General features: G+C 42.9%; 1 protein-coding gene and 1 long non-coding RNA gene across 2 annotated transcripts in view; one reads left to right on the plus strand and one right to left on the minus strand.

The window, feature by feature from the left end:
- On the plus strand, positions 1-5,978 carry LOC119889044 (Down syndrome cell adhesion molecule homolog). The gene is made up of 14 exons (XM_038699890.1): positions 1-156; positions 260-598; positions 880-1,008; positions 1,123-1,290; positions 1,389-1,459; positions 1,629-1,875; positions 2,001-2,087; positions 2,211-2,312; positions 2,551-2,679; positions 2,805-2,969; positions 3,286-3,338; positions 5,106-5,208; positions 5,298-5,328; positions 5,423-5,978. The coding sequence occupies exons 1-14, from the start codon at positions 93-95 to the stop codon at positions 5,478-5,480; spliced, it is 1,746 nt and encodes a 581-aa protein (XP_038555818.1). The 5' UTR covers positions 1-92; the 3' UTR covers positions 5,481-5,978.
- The window catches only part of LOC119889045, a 24,870-nt gene continuing 3,706 nt past the window's right edge, over positions 4,098-25,261 (minus strand). Inside the window, exons 2-3 of the long non-coding RNA XR_005441988.1 lie at positions 9,376-9,517; positions 4,098-4,325 (exon numbers count right to left, since the gene is read on the minus strand). This is a non-coding gene — a long non-coding RNA (uncharacterized LOC119889045). The remainder of the gene's footprint in view (positions 4,326-9,375; positions 9,518-25,261) is intronic.

Here is a 25,261-nt window from a genome sequence, read left to right on the forward strand (position 1 = left end):
ATCTGGAAAGATTTCAAAGCTGAAACCACAATGTGATTTGGTTTAGTGTCCTTTAGCAGGTGATCTAAATCCGACTGAGACAAGAGAGTAAAATGATCTTTTTAGGCAGAAGACACGTCCCTCTGTGTTGCACTCTCCTCTTTTGTCTACTCATCGGTAAGACAGTCATGACAATTATATACATTTTAATTAATTATGTGTTTATTTAATAAATATTTCCAAATATTCCTAATTGCAACAGGAGTTTCCACCTTTTCAGGTTGTGTGTCTGCAGAAACTACCATAACCACAGTGGGGCAAGATGTTACTTTGAATTGCAACTATGATGCTGGGTACTACGGCAGGCTTCCTGTATGCTGGGGTCGAGGAGACATCCCCAACAGAGGCTGTGCCAATGAAGTTATCAAGTCAGACGGGACGTCAGTGCTCCGAAGACTGTCAGAGCGTTACCTATTAAGTGGTAACCTTGGTGAGGGTGATGTGTCGCTGACCATCAAGCAGGCTCAGGAGAGTGACTCAGGAACGTATGGCTGCCGTGTGGATATACCGGGCTGGTTCAATGATCACAAACACCAGCTGACTCTGACGGTAGTGGCAGGTGAGACCCACAAGGACATAATATAATCTCTGAGGGGGAGACGAAAAAGAAGATCAGTATTTGTGACAACATTCAAAGTTTGGTTACTGGAATACCCCGGTGACTGCCTGCCTGTTTTACAAATGTCCTTTTCAATTTCCAAGGTGACGACTGGCAGTGCTCACATTTAATAAGCTGGAAAAAGCAAAATTCATAAGTGACTTAAACAATTAATTGATTGTAAAATAGTTTGTTCTGTTTTTATCTGTTGATTAATCGACTGATTGTTTTTGTCTTTTTAGTGCGCCCTGATCCTCTGAAGGTGGAAGCAGGAGAGGTGAAGGAAAGAACTGTCACTGTTCGCTGGACTCCTGTGTTTGATGGCGGCAAGCCCATTACACATTACAGGATTGATCTAAAAAACAAACAGGGTAAGCACAAGAAAACTGTGCCAATAATCTTAATAGAATTTGGGCATTAGGCAGCTGACTATATTGTTCGAAATATACTTTGCTGGATCTTATCTATGCATTCCTGTTGCACAGCATCATGGGACACTGCAATAACAACTCAAGTCTCAAATCCTGAATTGACTCAGCTGACTCTGGTGGATCTGCGACCTGCCAAGAGCTACAACCTTCGCATGTTTGCTACCAACAGTGTGGGTATGAGCGAGGCCAGCAATGTTCTGACAGTCACAACAAAAGAAGCAGGTAGAGTCAGTCATTATATATTGTTTAAGAAATAATTACAATTATGCAGAACCACCTTTTTGGCATTGATGTCCTGTTTAAAATGTCTTCCCCTGCAGCACCAGAGGGTCCTCCGCTGGATATGAAGCTTGAGGCGCTCACTTCTCACAGCATCAAAGTCACCTGGAAGGTAACATCACAGTTTTGAAACTTCATTTGCAGAAACATTTAACAATTTTCTCAATTTGCAGAAAAAAAAAAAAAATTAAAATAAAGAGGCTAAAGATACTCTACCCTTTTTGTCCAGGCTGTGCGGGTTTGGGTTAACCCTAACCCTCTGTTTGTTTTCTCTTGACCAGCCTCCGAGGCTCGATCTGAGAAATGGAGTTCTTCGAAGTTACAGCATTAGCTACAGAGAGTATGACCCTGCTGGCAGACAGTTTAAAAGGTGGCAGCACTTAAGTGTGACAGCCACACGGGAACTGGAGAGCGTCATCCTGAGCAACCTGAACCCTTCCACCAAATACGGCGTGCTTGTACAGGCCAAAACAAATGCAGGAATTGGACCTGCCTCAACGGCACCTCTCTGCTCCACTCTTGATAAGGGTAAGTCGGGAAACAGGAGAGGATATAAGAATATGACTAAAAACATACATTAAATTATTGTTATGATGCCGGTTTAATATCAAATCATTTACCGAGGTCTGAAGATGCATTTTATTCTGTTTTAGTTCAACAAACTTCAACAGCGTCAACTATTATGACTACTTCCATTGCCGCCACAGTGTGGATAGAAGACACTACAAGTTTCACTTCAGGTACCTGTTATTGGATTGGTGAAGCTTAATATATTTCTGAATGCTTTATTAACATCTTGAGAGCTATAAAAAATAAGTAAATTAATTATGACAGGAAAATGTATTTTCTTACTCTGCCCCAAGGTCATACAACTTCAACAGTTGAGACAACAGTTGAGACAACAGTTGAGACAACAGTTGCTGCTGCCACAGTCTGGGGAGACAGCACTACAACTATCATGTCAGGTACTTCATGGACATTAAGAAACTGTTAAAAGTTGTTTCCCTGAATTAATGTTGCTGTTTCTCACATCACTTTTATTTCAGACATTGCATCCAAATTAACTTTATCTGAGCTGTGAATCTGTCTTTCTACCGAAAGAAACATGTCCAAATTCACAAAATTAAACTGTGCTGTAACCCCCACACCCCCCACCAACACACACACACACACACACACACACACACACTTTGTGTCTCCTAGTGCCCCCGGATCCCCCAGTGGTTGAATTAAAGGAGGTCAAAGACAATGCAATTTCTCTTTTATGGACTCCTGGGTTTGAAGGTGACAGCCCCATTACTGGATATTACCTGGAGTATAAAGCAGTCAATGGTATGAGAACAATTCACTGGAGGAATTAAATTGTTGCCACTTCACTATGATTCAGCTGTGAAAGCTAAACTTATATTATTAATCCTTTTGGCATTTGATAATATTGTGTTTTTCCCCCCCCACAGCCTCGTGGGATTACACAAAGACAGTTGTAGACTTCGGCCCCAACCAGACAGAGGCTACAATCATAGAGATAAATCCCTCAAAATACAACATCCGCATGTTTGCCAAGAACAGTCTGGCCACCAGTAAAGCTAGCAACGTCCTTACCATCACCACAGGAGAAACAGGTGTTGTGTTCCTTGATTATAACTGTTTTTTTTTCCATTGCTCAACTCTTTACAGTAGGTTTACTATGGTGCTGTGGTTCATTAACAAGTGGCAAAATGTTTCCTTCATTTCTGTAAGAGATGAAATTGGGGGGAAGCCCCAAAATATAATTAAACTATGCTTTTATTATAACACAACTGCAGATCCTCAGAGAACAGGAAACATAGTTGATGTGTCCTGATATCTTCTCATCTCCTTTCCTTTCTAAGTTTAGCAATTTAGCAATACTTTCAAAACTTCCTCTTAGCAACTTCACTTTGTGGTTGTGTGTGACAGGTCATCGTGGGGGTGTTCTCGTTACAACCTTATTTCCTGGCACTCAAGCTCCTGTAAGTATGAAACCATTGACTTCAGTTACAAAGTATGTGGATATTAACACAGAATTATCACAGAACAATGTATAATTTAATGTTACAGTGATAAACCCACAGAGAGCTATCTACAGAGCTTTAGCCTCTTGTTTTGCCCACACTTGTCCTATGTTCGAGTCAGAGACACTTATTATATCTTGTAGGCAGCTGGTTTTAGCAAAAAGCTCAGATAAACTACACCCAACTGTTAACTAGCTCACTTCCTGTTCAGCAACACTGACATTTACATTTAGACGCAGTATGCACAATAGCTTTTATTAGTATTTTTTGCTGCTCTTACTTGAATCTATTGTCACTTGTGGATCTCTTACTGTATTGATGCCTCATTAATGTTTTAGGCCTATTGATGCTTTATTGATGCTTGCATGTTGTTCCTCAAATGTAAGTCACAACAAAAGGCAGGCAAACTTAATTGCCTAAGTTAGCTAGTTGGTGAAAATAGTTGAGCATCAAGCAAGCTAAAATAAGTTAAAGGTTCATGTGTAAGTTTTAGTGGCATATAGTGTTAAGGGTTGCAAATTGCAACCAACGCTCACGGTACATTCTCATGCTCCTTGGATGGTCCCATTTCTTGTTAAGTCATTCTTCTGACTTTAGTGTGTGTTCATGTGCTTTTAAGTCAGAATGTGGAATCAACATGGACGCTACTACAAAGATGTGTTGGATTCGCATTATCAGAGCGTAAACAACACACAGACAACTAGTTCACATGTATTATTATCATGTATTATTTTTATTTATGAAAAACGCGTTGACTGTGGGGATGTAACAGTGGGTATATCATGATGATCTGGTATACAGTTTATTTAATTTAATTTATTTGATCAGTGCAGAGTCTGTCAAATCTGTCTGCGCAACACTCGTGTCAGATCGCTCCTTCTCCATGGTCGCCTGCAGCCGCACTCCGATGTCCTCGTAACTGTAACTTCACAATCTTCATCTACACTAGAAAACAAAAAGGGGAAAAGAGCATGCGTGTTACTTTTCAGGCTATAACAATGCTGTTGACACATTGTCCACCCTGCCCTTCAGCCTCTGCAGTAGCCTGAGAACCACACAATGATCAGTAGTGTATTTAATGTTTTTATTAGACTATAATCAAAACTCATGTTTAGTCTAATGTTCGGGACAAACAGGAGTCTAATGAACTAGTCAACTACTACTACTTCTTCTTTGTACATAGTGAGCTTAGAGACAAAATGCGCTCTGTAGAGTTTGTCCATTTGGGCTACTGTAGAAACATGGCACCACAACGTGGCGACTTCAATGTAAGGGGACCCGCAGTGTATGTAGATAGAAATGGCTCATCCTAAGGTAATCAAAACATAATGGTTCATTATGTAAGGTCTTCATACATCACTGAAAACATAGTTATGGATATTATAATGCATTTCTGTCAATAGATTTTCCTAAATATTACACACTGAACATTTAAGCTATTTTCTCAGGTGTTGGTAGAGACAAAACAGAGCTAAAATATGAGTGATTATTGGACTTACATTCATGCTTGGAGAAACACGACTCCAACTGAATGCTAATGGTTCTCTGTTTATCAGCAGGATGTGAATGTACAGTAAATGTAAATGTATGCAACTGTTTGATAACTCAGTAGACAAAATTAGCTTGTGAATTTCAGGCTTTGTATCTGCTAGCTTGTTTGTATGTTCTTAATGTTAGGTCTCCAGTGGAGATAAAGTAGACCTTTTGTTGAACTCCCTCTGCCAGGTGATCGCCGAGGAGAGTCCAAGTGGTCACCTAGCGGCCATCGTGGTGCCGGTTGTGCTGGTGGTGTTGATTGTTGCCATATTAACCACTTGGCAACTAAGACGTGAGTATCCCAAACAGCATGGCAACTTAAATTAAGAAGTTGGAATAAATTTCCTTCTTTAATTTGATCCTCATACTGGCTGTTTACAGGAATAAGGCACAAAAAGGGCAGCGTCAACATGTGAGTGTTTGCAGTATTTGGGTCAGTTATGTAGAGAATTAAACACTTGAAAACACCTCTACTGGACTGAACAGTTACTTTTTCTTGTCTGCAGGTGGCTGGCCAGTGGAGTGCTACGTTACAGAGGATCTGAGTCACTACAAGAGCTGTAAAATTCTCAGTTAACTCTTTACACAAATAATAAATAAGCAGACAGAATGAATGAAATTTGCAAAAGAATATTTAATTTCTGTTAATTAGTTATGTCATTAAGAAGATTGAGGAGATTAGGTGATTCAAACTAACCAAACGAATAGGCCTAAATAATCTCTGCTTTGGAAACACTGACTAAATAAGCTCTAATCACAACACCATTGTACTTTAGATTTTATACCTACAATACCATACCAGTATGTCTTTTGTACTAGCCTACTTCTACTGTATATTAGCCTACTGTGGGCCTCCTATATTGTTTTGTTGCAGCACTTTTTGCATTTGTTCATTTGTTTCATCTTTTTCTAACTATACCGGCAAACTGCTGTTTACACTTTTATAAGCATCAACAGGTCATTAAATCAATTATTTTATTTTTATATCGCTTTATGGAATTGTACTACATCTTTAATCATTTGCCTTTAGGGTAATAAATGTCCACAGTGTTTGCTGGTCAACATGTAGGCTGATTTATTTTACTGGGTAAAACATTTTGTGTCATGTTGGTACAACCATCACTGAGAAAATGAACACAACAGATTTACCTAGGCTAATGGTTACAACCACAAGCTGTGGCCATACTGGATGTGGCAGTTTAAAAATATGCTAAATGATTAGTTGGTAAAAGCCCTAAAGGACTATTTGAACCTCTGAAAGGTAGGTTATGAATGCACTCCTGAGATAACATTTTGATTCGAACTCAAAAAAACCTCTATCCCGTTATTTTCTTTAAATTACGGTTAAACTTAAACAGATCACTCCCTGACTAAAATATTTTCAATGAAAAAAAAGTTTGATTCATTATTGTAAAACTGAATAGTCTACACTCAGCGGGTGTGCGTCATTTTAAAACAGAGGGCCTGGTGCTGTTGACCAATCCCTCAATTAATACTAAACTGTAAAACACAATTCCATTCATTGAACAAACTAAAGAAAACAGATATGCGTGACATTTCCTTTCCACAACCCTCACAACACTGACCACCAGTATCAACCTACAACCACAAGATGGCGGCAGATTCCCACCAGTGAGTTGATCTGCTGATCTCCACTCCACCTCATCGTCGATGGAGCAATCCTCTGGGGCAGGCACTGCAGCCAGCTGGATTTCCATCCATCTGTGCTGTAAATCTCTTAATTGTCCTAATTAAGGAGATGAGGAAGAGGAGGAGACCTGATACCTCTGCGGAGCTTTGAGGCAGCTGCCTGCGAGGGAGTCTGTTACTAATGGGGGTTCACAAGGGGGATACCAAAGCTCATGTCTCAGCAGGGACCACAACAGCGATCAATGTTTGTAAGCGTATGAATGGGTGTTTAAAAAAGGGCTTCCACTTCCTTTTCTGCTTGTTTATTTCTCTTTCTAAAGAAGGCAGACAACTAAGCCACTGATGAAAGAACTGTTGTTTTTGTTGTTTCTGCATTCACGTGCTACACTTCCTGAGATGTGGACTAATCGTCTACAGTGGTGTAAATATGGCTTGATTATTGGTTTGCAGTGGTAACCCATCACAAACTCAGACTTGCTGACACACAAAGCCACATTACTCTGTGTGACCGTGGCCTATAAACACAAACCCACCACATCCCTCCTCTCTGGACTTCCTCTCATCTCTGGACCCCTCACTTCCGCTGTCCGCTGCCCTTCTCCCTTCTCCCTCTTTCGTCTTCCTCCTCACTCTGGCTTTGCTTACACAAACACGAGCGCCTTCCTGTTCTGGTTCTTTCCTCCCTATCTGCACCTCTCCGACCCCTTTGCCTTTCATCCATCTTCCTCTCTGTTCAAGCTCTGCTGATTACACTGTGTGGCACTTACATAAACAGAAGGAAAGCGGCAAGGAAGGTTGTGGGAAGCACTGGTTGGATAACTTTGATGAGGTCGCTTTGATTGACCACACAGCCAAAAACCAATTTACCTCTCAGCCACCTCCACCCCCACTCTTTCTGGTTCCCCTTGGACCATGCCTGCCACCAGTAAACCACAGAAGGCAACAAACCAGTATTCAATGCAACTAGGACAAGGAGTTGGGACACAGATGGAAACAGCTAAACTCACTGACCTGCAGATGATTAACAATGTGTCATCACCGCAACAATTTTGTCACCTCATCCACGGCATGGCTCCCCCGCCCTCTTTAAACATCTTCTACTGAGACCAAACATCCATTAAGGCAACAACACAACACTCCCTATGTAAGCCATGCAGAGCTGTGTCAGCTGTATCTGGTAAAGGCTTCAATGTGAGACTGCAGGTGGGAGATTGAGGAGGGAGGGGGGAGTGTATGGTCATAATAATGGCAGTATTAGCAGTGGGGACAGAGTTAGTACTGTAATAAATCATGCACTATGGTTCTGGCCACATCAAGGCGCCAGCACTCAGGAAATGGAGACTCTGAACGGTACCACACACACCAAAGGCTCTCCACAGGAGGGGCTGGTCTCCAGGCCTCGTTGCCCCCAAACGGATGCACGGCCGTGGGTCTAAAGGAGCTGCCAGATGTTGGACCTTCTGGAGAGCCTTATGTATTTGCAAACAGCACTGCAGATGCAAGTATTGAAAGGAACAGAAATGAAAGGTTGAGGTGGAACAAAAAATAGACACAGAGGCAGTTTGTGGAAGCATGCACAGTGCTGGGGGTATGGCCTATTTGCTGATGAAAGAAGCACTAATTGAATCAAGTCTTTATCCAAAATCCCTGCAAACTACAGCAGCTCAAAGGGAACTTTTCATGTTGTTAGAGCCATAGCATGCCTGTCAGTGTGCAAATGAAAACACGTAGCAATTACATCCATACGTTCTGCGTGAGCTGGAGAAATATTCAGATATTACAGTGACTGATAACAAACGTGTTGAGAAGGATGGTGATGTGGCAATCTAAAAAATTGCCAGAAAAATTCTCTTCATTCATGATGAGATCTGATGGTTCATTTGTGTGTGTGTGTGTGTTGATGTGATCTGATTAGCCAACCTGAGCCAGATGGAAGGCAGCGCACATGTTTGAAGGTCAGACATAACAGTTTCCATGGAGACATCACCAAGTAGACCAAGTAAACCAAGTACAACGCTGCACTGCACTGTCGCTTCCCCGGGGGACATGCATCAGGCTTTGTGTGTGTGTGCGTGTGTGTGTGTGTGTGTGTGTGTGTGTGTGTGTGTGTGTGTGTGTGTGTGTGTGGTGTGTGTGTGTGTGTGTGTGTGTGTGTGTGTGTGTGCGTGTGTTTGTGCGTGTTGATGTGTATGTATGTACACTGTAAGAGCATTTGCCTGGCAGTTGGAGTTGTCGCTCTGCACTATGCTTTTGTGCATCTACATGTAAAAGGCATTAAGGTCTATTTTCAAATGATGTCCCTTCAGTCCCACAACCATGTGATACTTTTTAAAGTTGTTTGAAGAAAGAAAGGAAGCCTTTTGTGTGTTAAAACACATGTTTGACAGTGTTAGGATGCATAAAGTATGTTCATAGTATGTTATTATTAAGCTTGAGCTAAGCGGCAAATTTCAACCTTCTCTGAGGTATAAGTTTCCATAGAAACACGCTAGACTTTATATTGATGTACTGTAGCGAGTTTATCAAATGCTGAAAAAAATGTATTTGGCAGCCAGTCATTGAGGACAGAAATAGCTATACTGACATGCTTGTTGCCTCCCTTTGCACACCCATAATCCTTAATGCTTGCAGATATTTCCATAAACGTTTGAACATCCAAAACCATATCTTGTACGATTCATATCACACGTCACCTCTCATTCAGGCAGCATTAAGTGTCAGAGCTTTGAACAGAAGCATGGGTCTTAATCTGTTTAAATGTGCTTCCTTCTCAGCACTAACACCACTGACTTTTGCTTTTTTAATACACCTGCCCAGAGGCGAGTTCTAGTAAGGAGAGGCGTCAAATTGGAAGACCTCCATCGTCCTGGCAGCTGAACACAGTGGAAGTCTTGCATCTGTTGAGGGGATTGGACCGGCTGAGCTCTGCCATAGAAGACAAGTGGCTGGCGCTGTTGAATGGGAGAAAGAGTGTGGAAGGATGGAGGGAGGGGGTAAAGTAGAGGAGGAGGGAGGAAGGGAGAGAGAGAGAGGCAGAGGTAATCACATCAGGGGATTAGTGGCTGTTATTAATGGAGGATAAGGCTCTTTGCTGTCACTCTCACTGACACACAGACACAAACACAGATATACACACAAAGACACACATCCATTTATCTATCTATCTATCTATCTATCTATCTATCTATCTATCTATCTATCTATCTATCTATCTATCTATCTATCTATCTATCTATCTATCTATCTATCTATCTATTCCCTTGACTGTCTGACAGTAAAGCAGTTACACAGCTGCCGCTCCTCGTCCGACCTCTGGCCTACGGCAATGCATTATGATTTTGGTTTGTAATATTCTCGCTACCTACTTCATGAGGGAGAAAAATGATCTGCTCTAGTGTGCATATCTGTGTGTGTATGTGTGTGTGTTTGTGCTGGCATGCCACCCGTTGAAAGATGGCCATTCAGTGGTGAACAAACAAGACATTTGTCTAAAGTCTTGCATCACCTCAGGGAAGACTCTGTGGAAATGTGCTTTGCCAGGTTATCTTTGCTGTTATTTTCAGTCTCCCTGTGACTCACAGGATTCAAACTTCACGGCAAGATTTGTGCAAGAATAAAAAATCTTTTCGACACATGTCTGTCATTTGTGCCACATACACTGAAACATAATTTGACAGATTGTCTAACCTGTTTCTTCACTCCAATGCCTACACACATGAATTAACAATACACATATACTGTATATTGCTGTTCTGACAGTAGTGATGTGTGTGAGGAGACCATAAGAGAATGTTGTGGGCTTATTAGCCTGTACACAAACACACACACACATACACACGTGCATCGGCAGATGACAGTCACAATGGTTTCTCAGTGAGAAGATGTATGGGCCCGGGCTAAAGAGGCACATTTGCAGGCTCTTTCATCAGTGAGAATTCGCCTCAGCCTCGCTGAGAGAGCCATGTAAGACACCAGCATCCCACCGTGAGCCGCAGACACAGCTGCACCACAGTTTCATCATCTGAATGGAGTTTCACAGCAGTGGCATGGAAACCAAAGTCCCCAAACCCTATCATAACACCCAAGGACCCTGGAGGTGCAGTAGCATGTCAGAGAAGCTCAGAGGCTACACAAATAAGAAAATAGAAAGAATCCATGAAAGCAAGAAACACTAGAGGGGAGGATTGAGAGAGTTTGAGAAGCAGCCAGCCGTTCCTTTTGGCCAAGTAGAGAGGCAGCAAGAGTGGATTGAGGACTTGATGTTTTGTCTTTGCTTCCTTTTTCTTAAACAAAAACTTACAGTAGATAGAGCAGAGCATCTTAAATTGTGCATGAAACTTCTTCACAGGCGCTGAATTAAGATGAAGTTACTTAAATAAATTGATACTTTGTTGCACTTTTTTCCAAATAAGTAAACAATACTGAAAGTACAACAGCCTACTGTTTTTACATGGCTGTGTTTTTTTATGTTGGTCCCTATGAACATAGGGAGCTGAAGGCCCTGTGGGGATACACACACACACACACACACACACACACACACACATCCACAGATACAAACAAGCCAATCTCTGTGTCTGTCAGCTCAGTGCTCATAATCACATCCTATCCCCTCGTGTTCCCATACACACAACCCCCCTACCTCGCTTCACTGTAGAGGGAGAGAAATGAGAGATCCCTCCAAACGCTCTCTAAGATTAAGGCTTTTGTGTTTTACATGTGTTATCATTGCTTCCGTTCGTTATCCCCCTGCTTTTGTCTCAGCCTCCTCCTCTAATTAGAATCTTGTCCCTTTCATTCCTCCATGCGCCTTTCTTACACCTGTGAGAGCGAGGAGAAGAAGAGCACGGGGAGGGAAAAGAAGAGAAGAAGAATAAGGAAGGAATGGGGAGAGGAAAGATGAAAAGCGCGCCACACGTAGCGAGTTGCGGAGCGTTGTGGAATGCGGCGTCTGAGGGGAGGATGAAGGCGCTTGTCACGTCTCATCACACAAACGTACACACACACACACACACACACACACCACAACCTGGTTGTGGTGCAGCAGAGACACACAGTCCCGCTGAGCTTTGAAAAGAAGAAAGTGCAAAGGGAATGAAAAAGAAGAAAGAAGAACAAGCAAGAAGAAGCCACCGTGTTGGATGTTTCATTTTGACCCATATTTGTCCTGACGCATAAATCAAACAGGCGCTGAGAAGCCCAGCGCATCTGTCACGATAGGGCGTTGGAGAAAATATCTAAGCAGATCCACCCAAATGCACACACCGCTGGTGGCATGAACCGCAATTAGGAACTGCAAATAATAAGCAAAATAGAATATATACAATGTTAAGGCAAGTAAGCCTTGATGCCACAGTTTTTTATATAAATGTGAACTACTCTAACAAGCATAAAATCATTGCCTCATTCTCTCTTTCCTTCGCTGTTCCCTGCTCCATCCCCCCTCTCCTCCACTCTCTCTTCTCCACCCTCCTGCCTCCAGCCAAGTTCAGCACTGTCTGTCCCCTAGCCCACAGTGTGGCCTCCTTGGCTGTTTTATGCGCGAGGTGAGGGCAGGCTGGCACTGCGCCTCTGTGTGCGGTCAGGCCGTGTTTACATCTGTCTGGCCCTGGAGCCTGGAACCTGGAGCTGTGCACCGGTGCACCCTGGACATCACCCAGAAGACTGTAGCATGACCTGGGGATTGACTCTCACTCAGGTTCAGCCTGATGAATGGCCTACAGTCTCACGGAGCCATGCTTGTCCCTTTACATAACTGACCCCTTTTTCCAACATTGATCTTAAATCTGCCTCCAACTATCACTGAGCTCCACACTCTCCCCAGACTTCCCAGTATCTACACATAATAGAAAGTATAAGGAGCTTTTGCATGCATGTTAAAAAACTCTCTTTCTCTGATTGAATGTCTATATGTTAGTACTTAGGATTTGTGTGTCTGAGATATGTATAACATGCACTAATCTGCCAGAAGCAGCAAAGAAGGGAGAGAATTGAATAGTGCTAGTTGTGGTACATGACAAACAGTGTGATCTGCCTTTTGTTTTTGATAGCTGATGAATATGCATGTGGCCCTGGGAGTGACTGAGTTTGGGGTGGGGTAGTGGGCTCAGAAGAGCATGTCAAACAATGGAATTACATCTCTGACATGTATCCACCGCAAGGCTGGGATTAAGCCCAGCGCAGAGGGAAAAAACAGAAAAGAAGGAAGAAGGGATAGAGATGGAGAGAGAATTGATAAAGAACAGATCCGCTGCTTATCTATTGAATAAATGGAGGCCTGGGGGAGACAAGTAGAGGAAGGAGATGAGGGAGGTTTTTGGTGGCAAAGAGAGGGGAGAGGCGGGGATGAGGGGAGAGCGGGTCGTCAATCCGATGTATTTAATTTCTTTTGCTGTTAGTGAATCATCAAGGGGATGATCCAACAGCGGATCAAAAGAACGAGCAGGGGAGCGGAGGGGGAAAAAAAGCAGATTAATGCAACAGAACAAAGGAGCAGTCTCTCCAAGATGATCACACTCCTCTTCCTCCATCATCCACTTACTCTCCCTCCTTTTTCTTGTTTTTCTTTGCAGACAACTTTCATAAATGGTATGAAGACATGAACAAGACTTGAGAGCATTGACAGGAGTTCATTGCGCAGCCACTCGATATTCTGGCCCTCCTGACAAGTCCAAGGCGTTCTTGAAGGACAAAATCTGGTAGCATCTGTTTCATCTTTATGTGCTTCATCCGAGTCCTGTCACATATTATGAGAAGCTTCTTACGGGGCTGCATGCAGACCACTTGTTTAGTCTGAGTTGCCCCTGTCAGGCGACTCTTATGAAAAGCCCACAGATCAGAGCAGCGGATGTCCAGTCAGCATGTCGGTTTTTATTTTGAATCCCTGAGTCTGCTCAGACAGTGTTCATGTTTAAAGTAAAGCCTTAATCTGGACTGTTATATCCCAGTATAGCCATAGCATAGTTCCCCTTGAGTGGCGTTGCTTTGTGGTAGTGTCTGAAGTGTTTTCATGTAGTACTGTTTTTGGCGCTGAACTGCTGCTTCTGTCTGTCTGCCAGTGAGAGGAGAGCATGATGGACCACATCTCAGAGGTTTCAGCTCTGACTACAACACCGTGGTGAAAGTATTCAGCTCAGGAGGGATTGGGATTGCAATACTGTGTGTGTGTGTGTGTGTGTGTGTAAGTGCAGGAAAGGTGGGTGAAGGGCTTGCCAGGTCAGGCTTGAATAGTGCTCCAAAAGACAAACCGGCAGCCGAGATGGTTTGACCGCGTCCAGTTAAAACAAATATAAGAGGCCTCAGTGATGCTGTTATAATCCCATTTTACATTTCACCGCACCCCCCTCTATCCCCTTCCAACACTCTCTCTTTTTTCCTCTCACTTTCTCTCCCTCTCTCTGTCACCTTTTCTGTCACTCTGCCCAAACCTCTGCAACTCCCACACAGTTCACCTTAATGCCTCCTCATACCTGCCTGTCTTCTCCAGATGGCAGATTGAGGTGCATGAGCATGTATGAGTGTTGGTGCGAGTGTGTGAGAGCTGTTCAGCCTGGTTTTATTCCATGCTGGAGTCCCTTCTCCTGACTTTCCCTCCCCCCTGTTGAAGCAGAATGAACTGAAGTCTGAAAAGTCAAGCGGTGTCCAGCCAAGCTCACGGATGGTTGACGGTCAATATTGACCCTGGGCTCCATGTCTCTCTGTGGAAACAAGGAACAAACCTCAACACCCCCCCCCCCCCCCCCCAACCCCCCTCCATGTCACCTTGACTCCCTCACACACAGATAGGACCAAGTTGCCGGCAGAGGCTTGACCCAACCGCTGACCCTGGTCTGGGTATTTTCTCATCCTCCTGCTGGTTAAGAACAGGCTAGGATAGGGTGTGAATCTGTTCTTGGTGCTGTGAGCCAGCTGTGAGTGATGGATGGGAGTGAGATATTGTCACTGATGCTTAAGTTTGAAGGTGCATCGTTAACTGCTCTCTGCCAAACGACAACAACAAAGCCAATCCTCATGCTCATGTACTGTACTGTTAAAGCTCATCTTCAGTTCAGCGCAGTGTGCGCGTCTGGAAAGAGACACAGAGAAAGTAGAAACGTACCATACGTGTGTGCACTGATGCATCAGTGTGCCACTGTGTACTTGACTTTGTGTGTTTGTCAGCACAAACACCTAACATTGAAGGAGACAGGCTGCCTCCTGACAGTTATTTGCTAGTTTTGGTCTCTCTGTGCTCTGTCTAACTTTCTGTTTCTCTTCCTCTCCCCAAATTACCCCTGGAGGACTAAGTGAGGGTAAACACAACCGCTGAGGCTCGCGACACACCGCTTATTATTGTGAGAAGATTCCCTCTCCGTCTTTCTCTCTTCTGTTTATCAGCGGCTCATATGATTCTCTATTTGTCAGCCATCTGGGTTCTATAGAGACGGCTTGTACGCTTTTTATGCATTTGCTGCACAAAGCTGAGAAAGCATTGGGCAGCAGCATTACATCCTAGAGACAAGGAAGAAACAAAAAGTTTGAATCCAGAGAATTGAAAGTGTTTGTTACAACTGGGTCAGCTGCTCTGTCAGTGCATTACAGAGAAAATTAGACCATTGCAAGAATGAAAGCACCGGTCCACAGAGGGCTTGGGAAGAGGTGATTGCGTGTGCAAGCATAGGAGTTTGATATCACATGAAATAACTTCAAGTTCTATCAATTATCCAGCTCATTGGCCGCAGTGAGATGCCACCAGCTTGAGCATCGAGGTTTTAGCCTCGCTGTGGAGAGTGAACTGATACTAATTGATTTATTTATGGCACCCCATCTCCATCACTTTCACTCTCCTCTGAATATGAGCTGCATTTGGGATAAAATATTCCTGGTGATTATGAAGAATCCAACTGCTGTCAGACTGGGTGATCACAGACAGACAGACAGACAGATAGACAGATAGACAGATAGACAGACAGACAGACAGACAGACAGACAGATAGATAGATAGATAGATAGATAGATAGATAGATAGATAGATAGATAGAACACCTGATGTTGCTGCAGCCAAGCATATGTCAGGCATGCATGAACACACATACACCATAATCACAGATGTCTTTGGTTTTCATCAAAGCCCCTAATTTTCCCTGTTCATATCTTATAACCCCGCCCCCCATCTTTGTCTCTCACAGCACCTGCACTCAATATGAGGCCCCTGCCCTCCCCACCACATCACACACAGTTTGCAGGACCTGCTCATGTGTTCCTAAGCGGCCCTGAGCCTCGTCACCACTCTGTGTCATGTGTCCACAAACAGGCATTACACATGAGCTACACCCACCCTGTTCTCTTTCATTCAACCTGGAGTTTCATTACAACAGGATATCCTGAACATTTTACACTTCCTTCAATCCTTCAGTTGTACAGCAGATGTGACTGACTGGCACAAAAAGAAAGAGAGAGACACACACATTTAAATAAAAAAATACTACAGTGTTTTTACAGTGTGTATATATATATATATATATATATATATATATATATATATATATATATATATATATATAGCTAGCAAAATCATAATTCCTCTGTTTATACATGTTTTTATTTCACCCTTGCTACCAGTTCACATCCATGTGTTTCCTCTTTTCCCTTCATGTTAACTCGCATGTCTGTTCACTTCCACTCTGCCGTATCCCCAAGGTGATGGCTGGTTTCGGGCCACCGTGGCTCATGCCTAAAGGCTATACAGGGCAAATGGGCACGCTGTCCTTAGAGGTTTGTGGCCAGAGGCTGTCCCTCCACATTGATTCTGACCAAACCTCAACGGCATGTTTCTTTGATGAGTTCTGTCCAGATTAGTTAGCATGAGTTACTCTCCATCTTCATCAAAGTTGTCCCCAAAGCCGGGAAACAAGGAGAGACACTCTTGTGATAACCGCTGAACTGACAATCTGGTGAAAGCCAAGTTTTTCTTTGACATACTGTGGAATCTTAGAAATCCCAAATACATTTAGATTCTTGTTTCTATCTCGCAAATTTGATCTGTCTTCAAATCTGAGAACACACATGCACACACACACACAAGAACAAACAATCCCAACCCCCTTTACACTCTACTTAAAATATAATTTGTTTACACCCCCCACCAAAAATTCCCAATGCGCTGGAATGCACAGGGAAAAGCACTCTGAAGCCCCAGTGTGTTTGCAACCCTATAAATAAAGGTGGCGGTGGGGAGTGTGGTTGACCATAATTACACAGGCCCTGTTAAAGCCGAGGCGCGCTCTCTGTCTGTCTGTCTGCTGGTTCCCTTACCAGCCGTTGCCACTCCCATCTACATACAAACACACACATGCACAGGCTCGTGCGCAAACACACACACACACACACACACACAGGCTCGTGCGCAAACACACACACACACACACACACACACACACACACATTAACACAAACACAGAATCCCTTTCAGATGGAATGTGGGTCAAAAGTTTTGTTTTTCTACATCTGTCTGGACTTTTAAAACATTGTGACTGTCTATTACATAATTTATGTATTTGAACAAACCACATTTTTTTTGATTATTTTTCTTTACAGATGTACAGGCTTAGAGGACCACATCTGATCTGCGTGTGTCATACTCTCGTTTTTCTAGTCCGTGTCCGTGATTGGTTAGGGATCTTTAGGTTATTGATTAAGCTTGTACACTGTTGGTTGGAGCCCATCTGCTCAATGAGTTTGAGTTTCCAAAATCCTTGTAATCGAACTACACTTCCCCCCCATGCAAAAGCCACACTCAGTCAGATTAGAGGGGCAAGACTCTCTGTTTTTAGTCCTTTTTCGCTATGTGTATTTTCATCTCTGTGGCGCGCATGTTCACATGCTAAATCTCCATCTGGCCGCTGTGAAACGAAGTTCACAGCATTGGAGTTGAGATGTAAACACACATTCACACAGTGTTCCCTTTCTCCCTAAGCTGCGGAGACAGACATTTACCAAACTGTGCTGTATGTCGCATATCCGTACCAGCCAAGAGTGGTTTAATGGAGTGTATGTGTGTGAATGTGCACCTGCATGTGTGTTAATGTGTGTAAGTGCACATGGTCAGCCAAGATTTTCTTTCTTACACATGGAGCGGAACTGCTTTAAGCAGCCAGAAACGATGCAATTTCTATAGTCTGAGCCGCATGGTACAATTTGTTCCAAAGCACTTGCCTTGCTGTACAAATTACAGCCAGGCAGCCAACTATAGCTAGCTCAGTCTATTACCATCAACAGGCCAACTGCCAAGAGAAGAAACACATCCAACAGTTTTAATACCTTGTTTTCACACAAGCAATTTTTCACTCCAGCTTATAAAAGCCAAATGACAATAACAATTGCATGTACAAGAAAACCAGCTTCTTTTTTTAAACTGAAGTCTTCTAAAAGCTGATGTTTTTGCAGCAGGCCAATGGTCCCTCTTCCCCCACCCTCTTGTCCTCTTGTGGTTTGGCACAGGAAGCATGTGGTCTGGGCAGGGTAAGACTCAATAGATAGAGCATGGTCAGGGTTAGATGTTTTAATGTCGTTTGTCTGCACCGTACAATGTGAATACAATGCTTGGTCCAGTTTTGCTATTGTGTGAAAAATTAAACCTGTTCCTTGTCACACGTCTGCCTTTGCTTCAAGATTCTTGCATAGTGAACGTTTTAGAGTAGGATGATTTTCCCCACAGTGGGCAAGAATGGAAATTGCTGAAAAGCGTCAGGTTAATGTGATTACTTTCCCCTCATCTCTCTGGTCCATTTATGTCAGAGGTACTTTGAAGCAGAACAGCAGTAATGCATTCTAATGCACCTCTACATGATAAAGGTTGACTGGCTGCTACTACATGTGTCCCACACACACACGCACACACACACTTCTTCCTATGCACCACTGTGCCTTGCAGCATTAAACATTCAAGAGAAACAAATGAAAGGCTCTCTTAAAAGCTCTAACCAATAGGCTTTTACAAGCCTAGTAGGCTGCATTCGAATAAAAACCAAGACTAAAGAGGTCTAGACAGCAGGAAATCCAACTTTGAAAGAATACAACAACCGAAGTTAAATGTTTTCCCCTTTGGTGGTGGTGGATACATTGTAGTCTACTATATATATATATATATATATATATATATATATACACACTAATTTTGTTTATTGCTTGCAGAAATTGAATTGGTGCCACAGAGATGCAATATTCAGATCTTAAGGGGGCTGGTGGAGAGCGGCTGGTCGGCCATAAAGACAGATGAGTGAAGGATGGAGAGTTTGTTAAGTGTTTGATGAACTGTGATGCATCATCAAATACTTTCACTGTCTCCATCACTCAGGATCAACTCCAGTTATTTCAAACAGGGGCAATGACAAATTTCACCGGGGAAATGTGGAAAAAATTCCTCACTGGTTTCGGTTGAGAAATGGCATTAGTGTTGGACAGTAAATCAACTGTAACCAGAGGTGTCCCTCCATCTGTCTGTCTGACTCCCTGTCTGTCTGTTTCCGCCTGGTGTCCTCTAGGTGTCACTAGAGATGTTCATGGACCAGACAAGGTTGACTTATATGGAGTGTGTCTGTGTGTGTGTGACAGAGACAGAGAGAGAGTCCACGTGCATGAGAAGTGAAGCTGCAGCTTCTCCTGTGCACTGACAGCCTCAATCCAGTTGCCGTGGTGATATCCTCTCCCAGGTGCATCAGTCACACACACACACGGACAAAGGGACACACACCTCTGTCTCATGAGTCCGCTCCCCTTCTTCACATGCCTCGACACCCACAGCTGGCTGTTTGTGCCCTTCACTCCAGTAGCTTAGACAACCATCATTAACACCACTGTCCCTGTGCTGTGCTGGTGTCTGCTCCACCGTGCCACTCTCTCCCTGAGCTGTACAGCGTGCACCCCGCTTTTCCGCAGGTGTCCAACGCATTCCCCCCCCCCCCCCCGTACTCGCTAATGAGAGTGAAAATGAGAACAATGGGGAGAGGAGCGCGGGGCCCGCCAGCTCATCTGGGCTCCGTTGATCTTGTTAATTGCGTCCGTGGACGCGCTCCGCTCCCTTTGAAGTGTGTCTGAAGAGCCCGCTTCAGAGACTGGCAATTACCGCACATCATGTAATTGCTGCAAGACAGGCAGCCATATGAGAGAACTCATGTTACTGTATGTGTGCATCAGAGTGTGTGAGTACACGTCGACAGTGTGTGTGTGTGTGTGTGTGTGTGTGTGTGTGTGAAAGAGATAGAAAGGAGTCTGATGATGGTGATGCCTTCCAAAGGTGTTGTAATAGCATGTCAAGTAACTTCCTGTCAAACCACAACACCTTCAGAACAAAATCTTAACAGCTTTGATGCAACAAACAGTTGCATTCTGTAAAATTACTACTTACCACTTTGTTAAAAATCAATTTGCACCGATCAAAAGAAATTCTTCCCCTCTTCCCCTTTGGAATTTAATGAATCTGTTTATTCTTACAAAGTGACATTGCTGTGGTTTTAAGAGGAGACATCCATGGCCTGTTTATATCCTCCAGTTCTGCTTATAAATGTTTCGAGGTCAGTTGGGGCTTTGTGATTGTTTGTAGACTGAAACATACTAAGTTTGCTGATCCTTTGGTCATTCCAGGTGTGTTTCGGCAAACAATCCAGACAAGGTAGAGGCTGCATGCTTTCAGCACCCTTAAATGCTTTTACAAGGCATCACTTTGCAAGGACAGCGTGCAAGAAGAAGTTACGGAATAGCTGTGATCAAGATCTCAGCTCAGACCTAATGTAAGTATACAAGCACTTAACTGTAAACAGCCTAATAATTAAAATGCTGCTAGAGGTATTGTGTGTGTACACACGGTGTATAGTGGAAGAGAAGTGGATGAACTGCCTTGCCCTCTTTCACAGCATGGACAAATAAAATGCCTCCCTCTGTCATCACAGGCTTTCTGTTTCCTGCAGTTGCACTTATCAGGAATTTATAACACTTGCTAGTCATTCTGCCCACATCTCATCAGATTAGACAGCCAAATCAGTTGCCCATGCATCTGCAAGATGACAAGTGTTTACAGTAGGAGTAAAGGCAGAGAGAAAAGCAGAAATCCAAAATTAAAATTAATATTTAGGAATATTATGTTGAACATAGTCTCTGATTTGAACATAAAAAATATGACTACAAGGCAAATACATAAGACCTTGGAGGGGTTGATACCTTATAATGCTGTTGATACAGTCACTGATAAAGGAAATAACTTCCAGGTATCTTATAAAATCATCTATCTATCTATCTATCTATCTATCTATCTAATCGTTTCAACCACTGATTCAATACTCTCTGCAGTAATGTATTTCAGAAGGAAAAAAGCCCACTGTTCTGTACAAAAGACCCAGCTGATATATGCTGCCAACCTGCTCTGAGCTGCAAAGCTTCTAACTCGCCCCCCTTTGCTATAAATCAGATAATGTAACAGTAGCATGCCGCTGTGCTTTATGAGAGATACAGATACAGCGAGGCAACCCTGTGCTCCCACTCCCACGTCTGAATACAATTGAAAGTGGTACAGATGAAATGTACCACTCGGGGCTAACTACAGCTGTAAGATAAATACTGTGCCACATACTGCTGTGGTGGCAGACAGGGATTTTGTCTTGTGTGATAGATAGACCACAAGTGTATGTGCTATCAAATGCATACGCACAACGGCCCGTCTGTGTGTGTGAACAATAGGCATGTGATTAAGGTTGTAAATGACCATAAGAGTACCTGATCGTAACAGTTGTTTTTCACCTTTGTAGCAATAAAACAATTTCAGTAAAGTACTGTTGGTCAGAGCTCCAGTGTTCACCGGTTATCTGCTATCAGATAAATGAGATATTTACAATGGGTACATGCACATAGCGAGAAATCTGGCATGTAATCAAGTAAACAAGAACACTCTACAGCCATGCTAGCAGCTCTGTGAGGCTGCACAAAGGCATAGTGGTGTTTAGAGCTAAATCCTAATGAATCTTAGTTTAGCATGGTAGCATGCTAACAGTTGCTAATTAGCTAAACACCAACTTAAGCTGAGGCTGCTGGGAATGTCATTTGTTTTAAAGAAATTTGGTTATAGGAGAACTTAACTTATGACAATGAATTTTGATGATGGTGCTAGACGAAAAGTTAATGGATCAGAAAAGTTATTACAGTTCATCCAGAAGTGGAGCATAGATGTTTTAACCAAATTTAATTTAATGTATACAATAGACATTTACCTCAAAACCACAAATGTCAATCTCATGGAGGTGCTGGAGGAAGTCCGCAGGCTTCATCCTCTGGGGACCATGAATGTTTGTACACAATTTCATTTTAATCCACAGTGGGTGATATATTACAGCCATCCTTAAAGCCAACAAGTCTATTTCCTATAGCATGGAGCATGGATTATTTCACCGTCAAGTTGATAAAAATATTAATGTAACGTTGCAGTTGGAGTTTACCTGAGTTTCTAGCATTTTGTGTGATGCTATCTCTGGTGTTTCAGTGTGTTGGTCTCTGTTTTGGCTGTCTTAGTCTCTAGTTCGAGCAAGTACACAAGTGCACGCTTGGGAAGGTAGTGGTTGCAATCTGAAACTGCACAGGTAGAACCCACTGAAAACAACGCATGGACCCTTTAAATGCGTTACGTAAGTGATATGATGTTAAACACATGGTTAACCACATGGTCACATGGTCGTTTGGTTAGGTTTAGGTAACAAAACTACTTGGTTAGGTTTATGAAAAGATCATGGTTTAACATAAGTACGAAAATCACCTATGTAATGTTATTTATCTGTAAATAATTTAACATTGACTTGGTTTCACACAGGACTTGACTCCCGAGTGAAATTCCTGTTTGTTGTTTAGGCAACAAAACTACATGGTTAGGTTTATAAAATATTTTGATTTGGGTTAAAATAAGCATGTTAAGTAAGTCATTTAACTCATGTAAGTCATGTGATGTGACTTAAGTCACAATGCAGCCATTTTTCTGATGAGGACGGGCTGTAATTGATTATGAAATTTCATACACAGCACTCTAACTGTAAAGGCAAGTTTGAGAAGCTTTTTGACAAGCAGAAAATGTTGTTCTCTACGAGGTCACAGGCCTGTCTTCATATCCTTATCTGGCTGATTGTCTTAAATGAGTTAGTCTAAACACTCATCATTGCATTAAATATATCTGTCTTTTTTCAAGTTAATCAAAGGACATTGTAACCCTTAACATGTGTCTCAAAAAAGCCTTGGCAGCAGTTCTATGAGTTGGTGACAAGTAAAACAAGTGTCTTCTAATATTATGGTCATATTATAGACAGTTTGCATACCTGTTCCATCCTGAGCTGTGATATAATACATTTACTAGTCTGTAAAACCGTCCAACTGATGCCTGGAAAGAGCAGGATGAGGTTAATTGCTTCATCAACACAACAGGCCCTGCTGACATATTCTCTAAAGATACACAGAACACACACATTATTCATCGCATACAATGTTCTATAAATATGGTTAAATATTCTCTGTTACAACACACTGCATTATTTTGAAAGTGGATGGACCAGTATAAAATAATGTAAACACACACACACACACACACACACACACACACACACACACACTAGCAAACGGGCAAGGAAAAAAAGGATTGCACTGAGGCAGCTTGCCGAAGGGCAGCCTGCCAAAAGAGTGGGAGAGAGAGAGAGAGAAAGAGAGAACAAGGGGGAAGAGAGAGGACAGGAAAGTCCTTACATAGCCCACAGGAAGAGCTGTGTCAGGGAAGGAAGCTCCTTGTTTGGTCATGGAGGTTTCCTGGCTGGCTAGAAGACTGACATTTCCTCTACTGGTTGGCTCCTGGAGAGGGGATCAAATGAAGGCTTGAGGGAGGCAGCAGAGGTGGTGGTGGGCCGCCAGTCGGGCTGGGCTGGGCTGGGTTGGGACCGCTCTCTGGTTTCAGCTCCAGCGCTCCCTCCCTCTGTCTCTGCTTCGCTCTCTGTACAGCCTGCAGCTAGTGGCTTATTGCTGTAGCCAGACACACAGCATTCATTCTCTGTACTAATGACATACGGTATAACACTGTGCAGTCTGTAATATAACACATGTTGCTCTATTAGCATAGTGATGCATTTACCGTATAGATCATAATGGGTTTGAGACAGCATGCTGAACATGTGGATTGCATCTGCTTATAACTATGCATACATATGTATAACTATGGCTACGTTCAGACTGCAGGCCTAAATGCTCAATTCCAGTTTTTTCCCCAGATCCGACAGTCCAGATTATTGCTTAAATATGGTCCATATCAGACTTCAGTGTGAACTGGTTTGTGGCCTTAAAGTGACCCGCATGCGCAGAAGAAGCACACTGTTCTACAGAAGTAAACAGAAGTAAACAGAGCCACAGAGGTTAGCTCCCGTTGGATTTCAGGTGTAAGAAATGGAAATTGTGAGCTGATGATAGCAAGGTAGAATAGAAGGAGAGCCACATGTTTAATTATGGCTTTTTGTGGAGCTTTTTTCATTCACCGGGGCTCAGGCTACAGCAGGACTGTGACAACAGCTGTCTGCGACCTCAGTCTGTGACTTTGACGTCACTCTAGAGCAGCTGTTGTCACAGTTCTGCTGTAGACAAATTCCCTTTCTTACACCTGAAATCCACCGAACAGCGAGCTCTCTTCTGAGTTAGGCTAAGTGCATGCTACTTGTGTCCGTGCTGACACAGTGGAGAGAGAGAGCGAGGGAGGTAGTTGTGGGGTAGTTGCGTTAAACTGTAATGAAAAGAACAAAATTTTGTGAACACTTGTCATAATTGGGGAGAAATGTGACACATGAGAGGACAAACGGAAAAAATGGGAGTCTCCCATGAAAATTTGGAAGGTTAGCAAGAATGAGCTAACCGGAGCTAAACTCTGTAGCTCTGTTTACTTCTGTACGACAGCGTGCTGTGTGTGACGTTGTGTCATTCTTCTGTGCATGCATTTCACTTTCAGGCCGTGGACAGTTGGAGATGGGCCACATTTAAACAACAATGTGAACTGTCAAAATTCAGATATGGGAAAACAAATCGGAAGTGAGCACTAAGGCCTGCAGTCTGAATGTAGCCTTAGTCTTACTCAACATTCAGGTCAACTGTTTTGCTTTAGCTTTGACTTAAAGTTGGACTGCAATTAAGTTGCATTGTCCTTGTGTTCTCCTTTGAGAAACAAATGAAAGCAAGAAGGAAAAATGTGTGTATATCTATATTTTTTTCATGATTGTGTCCCCTAGGGAGTACAGTTCCAGTAACTATCCATGTAGATGTAGACCATGTTACAATACAACCAATCAAATATTGCATGCAGCTATAATGTCAGCATGGTGCTCAGCACTGAGCAGCCTGGTGAATAACACAAGATCCACATAAGCTTCCTGCTAAAGTCTCTAAAATCTCACTTGTGAACACGTTTTGTCCTGCACCTAGGTTTGTTGAAAAAGCGACCAAACAAACATTCACTAGGGAAAAGTGCAGACTAGATAGCTGATTAGCTACTCAGCTGCAGCACATTAAAAGCATGTGAACGTACTCGCAAAGGTCACTTTGGTCTGGTTAGTTGCTGATGTGGTCCTTACTCTTTAATACCACTAACAACACACTGTCTGCCAATGACTTGTAGACTACTGAACAAGTTTGTTTACTTTGTCTCTCATGTAACACCAGCA

This window comes from Micropterus salmoides, unplaced genomic scaffold, assembly GCF_014851395.1.
Source record: "Micropterus salmoides isolate LMB-PRFRI ecotype aquatic unplaced genomic scaffold, ASM1485139v1 Ms_hic_scaffold_5, whole genome shotgun sequence".
Lineage (NCBI taxonomy): Eukaryota > Metazoa > Chordata > Actinopteri > Centrarchiformes > Centrarchidae > Micropterus > Micropterus salmoides.